General features: G+C 44.6%; 1 protein-coding gene across 1 annotated transcript in view; it reads left to right on the forward strand.

Moving 5' to 3' along the window:
* The window catches only part of LOC111949540 (out at first protein homolog), a 29,173-nt gene extending 24,992 nt beyond the window's left edge, over window positions 1-4,181 (forward strand). The window contains 2 exon segments of the mRNA XM_023966807.2: window positions 3,802-3,996; window positions 3,999-4,181. Of these exon segments, the coding sequence (XP_023822575.1) occupies window positions 3,802-3,996; window positions 3,999-4,075 (272 nt within the window). The 3' untranslated portion in view covers window positions 4,076-4,181.
* The last annotated feature ends 769 nt before the right edge of the window (window positions 4,182-4,950 follow it).

The raw sequence follows: 4,950 nt of genomic DNA on the forward strand, positions 1-4,950 counted from the left end.
ACTGAGTGATTGACTCCGCTGACCCTGGCGTCGTGAGGGAGTTTGTTCCACCATTGGGGTGCCAGAGCAGCGAACAGTTTTGACTGGGCTTGAGCGGAACTGTACTTCCTCAGAGGTAGGGAGGCGAGCAGGCAGAGGTGGTTGAACGCAGTGCCCTTGTTTGGGTGTAGGGCCTGATCAGAGCCTGAAGGTACGAGTGCCGTTCCCCTCACAGCTCCGTAGGCAAGCACCATGGTCTTGTAGCGGATGCGAGCTTCAACTGGAAGCCAGTGGAGAGAGCGGAGGACGGGTACGTGAGAGAAACTGGGAAAGTTGAACACCAGACGGGCTGCGCGTTCTGGATAAGTTTAGGGTTTTAATGGCACAGGCAGGAGCCCAGCCAACAGCGATTGCAGTTAATCCAGACGGAGATGACAAGGCCTGGATTAGGACCTGCGCCGCTTCCTGGCTGAGGCAGCGGTCGTACTCTGCGAATGTTGTAGAGCATGAACCTACCAGAACGGGTCACCGCCTTGAGTTAGTTGAGAACGACAGGGTGTTGTCCAGATCACGCCAAGGTTCTTAGCACTCTGGGAGGAGGACACAATGGAGTTGTCAACCGGATGGCGAGATCATGGAACGGGCAGTCTTCCCCGGAGGAAGAGCAGCTCCGTCTTGCCGAGTTCAGCTTAAGGTGGTGATCCGTCATCCACACTGATATGTCTGCCAGACATGCAGAGATGCGATTCACCACCTGGTTATAATGAACACGACCCAGATCCTATGCAGTTGCAGTTACCCTGCCTCACAATCGTCTCCCTCCTTCCCTCCCTTCAGCATGTGAAGATCTTCCGGGCCATATACCATATGATCACTAAAACCATCTAAGACTCCTGACTGACAGACGTTCTCTTGATCTGATACAATAATCACATCCAAAGTTGATTTACTGTCAATACACACCCGGGRTTGGCTCACCAATCAGTTCTAGTCCAAATAACTGATTTTAAAGTTATACAGGGCATTTACTAGTGTACTTAGGTGATAACTGCACATTTGTATTAAAATCGCCAAGCAGAATACATTCTCTATCAGCAAATACATTGATCACAGCAATTCGATTCAAGTAAATCATAGAAATGATTCTGCTTAGGAGGCCGATAGCAGACACCAACAAGTACAGGACGACGTTTAGGAAGAAGTATATCTTCCCATGCAAACTCAAGACAATCCGTTTTCAGATCTGAACGAGGGTTAAAATGCACATCATTCCTAGTAAAAACACACACGCTGCCACCATTTCGGTTTTGGGTCAATTCTATGAACGCTATAACACGGTAGTTCAACCTCATGGTTGGATGGGTCAATTGAGGACGATGTCACAGTAACTGCTGCAGCCTGTGTGTCAGAAGCAAGGAATTTTAGTACCTCTAATTTCGGTGGCAGGCTCTGTGCGTTCACATGGATAAAATGAAGTCCTCTCCGGTTGAAAGAGTCAAACATGTAATTTTCTGTGCCCACTGCTGGTACATCGACCATCTCATTTAGATTACACTCATCATCCCTGCTTGTGTCCAGCATCCCAATGTTTGGCACCGCATTTAAACAGCATACATTGCAAACAAGCCAAATGTTACTTTGAGACTTTACAGCTTCATCATATGACAAGGGGTTGATGGCTCCACACTTTGTGAACAAACAAATGTCACAAGCYACCGCTTTTGAATTCTTCCTTACTGTCTTMCCACAGTTTGGGCATAGTTGTTTAGCTTGCTTTGTGGTGTTTGGGCCATGACGGGTGTACAGCGTAGCAGGCTTATTGTAACACGCAGCTTGTTAGAGTTAACAGTGGCGTTTACTGTGTACCTTCCCTGAGCGGCACGGCTGTACCCGTAGGAAAGGTGATATCAGGTGCCGGAAAAATCTCCCCCCGCCATACCCCCCCCCCCCCTTCGCGTTCTTCATTGCTGCGACTTGCCTGCTAGTTGAGACTTCTGCTCCTCACTCCGTTGTCAGTTTAGCCTACATTTCACTGATCTTAGTAGCAGAGAAAGCATTTTTGTCTGCAGTTTCGGTTTGGCTATTGTTTCAAGTGTATGTGGCGGTTCTAGCTTGTATGGCAACCCCCCCCCCCCCCCTTAGCACCTGGGCGCCCCCTGCAAGATGGCGGCTGCCCATGTCGCCCGTACCTAAATCCGCTACTGATTTTATATTAGTCTACAAATCAATCTCTTTGCCAAAATTCGTCATCTCTCCCATGTCTTATTCAACTAGTATTTWTTATTTCAGCCGTAGTTGTTCTGAAATGTTTATTGTTTGCCAACATTTTACTCCCTCTGTTTAATATAACACACATATATTAATTCGGTTGCCTATCCTGATGTGAAGTTTAAAAAAAATTATTAGGAGTCTTGTTAGGCGAAAATAATAAAGTTATCTGCAGTGGTGTAAAAATATTTTAAAGTACTACTTAAGTAGTTTTTTGGGGTATGTATTTGACTTTATATTTTGGACTACTTTTACTTCACTACATTCCTGAAGAAAATAATGTACTTTCTCCCTAGACCCAAAAGTACTCATTACATTTTGAATGCTTAGCAGGTCAGAAAGTGTCCAATTCAACACTTATCAAGAGAACACCCCTGGTCATCTCTACTGCCTCTGATCAGGTGGACTCACTAAACACAAATGCTTTGTTTGTAARTTATGTCTGAGTGTTGGAGTGGCTATCCGTAAATAAATAAAAACTAAAAATGGTGCTGTCTGGTTTGCTTAATATAAGGAATTTGAAATTATTTATACTTCTACTTTTGATACTTTTAAGTATATTTTAGCAATTACATTGACATTTGATACTTAACTATATTTAAAACCAGACACTTTTTAGGCTTTTACTCAAGTAGTATTTAACGGGTGACTTGAGTCATTTTCTATTAAGGTATCTTTAGTTTTATTCAAGTATGACAATTGTGTACTTTTTTCCACCACTGGGGATCTGTATCTTTTCACAGTCAATGTTTTGGCCTAGTGGCCTTTCTCAAGACAAGGTACACATTAGTCCACCTTTGTGTGGACGTGGAATAAAAGATGCAGATGACCTTTTCATTTTTGTCCTCCCAGCTTCTCTTTTTCATTTGGAGAGGTCGGCCCCTCCCTCGGTGAAGTATGATTGACTGGAGTGCTGAGCTGGAATAAAAGCCTGCACACACTATGGAATTCAGTGCCCATCCTTGGTCTAGACCTTAATCACACACTCGCTCCAACTTAAATTCATCCAATACATTTTAGCTCTATATGTACACTACCAAACTAGCCCAGTTCTACTTCAACAACACTATTAGTATTTGACCATGTAAAAAAAGATTACGCAATAGACTGTAAAGTCAAACTCTCTCCCTCTCCCTCTCTCCCAGTCTGTTTTGCCCCTATTGCTCTCTTGCTCTATATCAGTGTATACATGGCTCAACATTAGGCAATTACTTTTTGTGATAGTTTTTTTTTAACGAGAGCTGACTGAAGAGCCCTGTCTTTTAGTTTATATGAAGTCAACCGTGTCTAGTCGTAGATAATGTACTACTGTACTGTAAAAAATGTAGCCTAATGGTCAGTGCAGTGCACGGTGAACCATCTGTGATTGAATAGAGATAGCAGCACTCTTTTGCATGAAAAAGCTCCTTTATTACTAGCCTAGTCCCAGATCTGTTTGTGCCGTCTTGCCAATTCCTATTGTCACAGTGGGTGTTGGCAAGACCGCACAAACAAATCTGGGACCAGGCTACCTTAATTAGTGCATTGACTAATTGTTGCTTGCTGCACCTGTAGGAGTGGAGGGCTCCAYGTTTGAGATCCTGCCCCAGTCGGTGGACGTGGTCCCGGTCCTGCTGTCGTGCCGCTCTACGAGAGACCTGTGGCAGCCCTGCTCCTGCAGCTTCAGCCTGCGYCTGGAGTGGTACCCCTGCCTGCTCAAGTACTGCCGCAACCGCGACACCACAGGCAAAGGCAGCCCCTACAAGTGCGGATCAAGAGCTGCAGCAAAGGCTACCAATTCACCTACTATGTCCCCACAAACGCTCTGTCTCTGGATGAGGAGACTTAGCAGCACACGGGCCGTGCAGTCGACCCCCCCCCCCCCCCCCCAAAACAGCCAATGCTTTTCTTTTCATCCCTTATTTAACTTGGATATCACGTTGGAGTTCAGTTCCTCCTGTCGTGAGATGATAGTAGTTTGACGCCTTAAATGGGACAGTTTAGGTTGAAATTGAGACCAAAGCTCTACCCTCTCAATGACTCCTTTTGACATTTCCTATAGTTGGGATGCGAGGCTGCCGCAGTGTCCAGGTGCCTACTGTGCAACCTAAAGTTCCTCTCACACGTTTGTTACTCACACGTTTGTGCCCCAGCTAATAGAAAATGACTACAAGAACCTCCTCTCATGAGGACACGTTTATGCATACGGCTGGACAGTGCAGCTATTCTACATTKCTTGCCCAGTGGGATGACTGGTGAAGGAACAACGTTCCCATTATGTTGTCACAGGAGACCGTGGGACGGGATCGTAACGGTCAGTTGGACAGTAACTTATGACGTCAATAACACAGCTTTAGCCAGCTCACTTCCTGGTCGATGGCAACTCGGGTTGCAATCAACACTGTTTCTCTGATGCTGGGATTATTTATTTGGTTGCAAAGTGAAATTATTGAAGATTCTTATGTATAAAGTGACTAATCTTAAAAGTTTTCTTTATATAAACTTCATCCCATTTTGTCTTTTTGATTTGTGTCAATTACAAGCTTAATTTCCAAAAATTCTGCATCTGTTAGCAATTAGACAGTAGAATTGTAGCAAAACAGACAGATTATATACACAGTGTAAAAAAAACATTAGCAACACCTTCTTAATATTGAGTTGCACCCTCTTTTGCCCTCAGAACAGCCTCAATTTGTCAGGGCATGGACTCTACGTGGTGTCGAA

This window comes from Salvelinus sp. IW2-2015, linkage group LG22 (assembly GCF_002910315.2).
Source record: "Salvelinus sp. IW2-2015 linkage group LG22, ASM291031v2, whole genome shotgun sequence".
In the NCBI taxonomy this organism is placed as follows: domain Eukaryota; kingdom Metazoa; phylum Chordata; class Actinopteri; order Salmoniformes; family Salmonidae; genus Salvelinus; species Salvelinus sp. IW2-2015.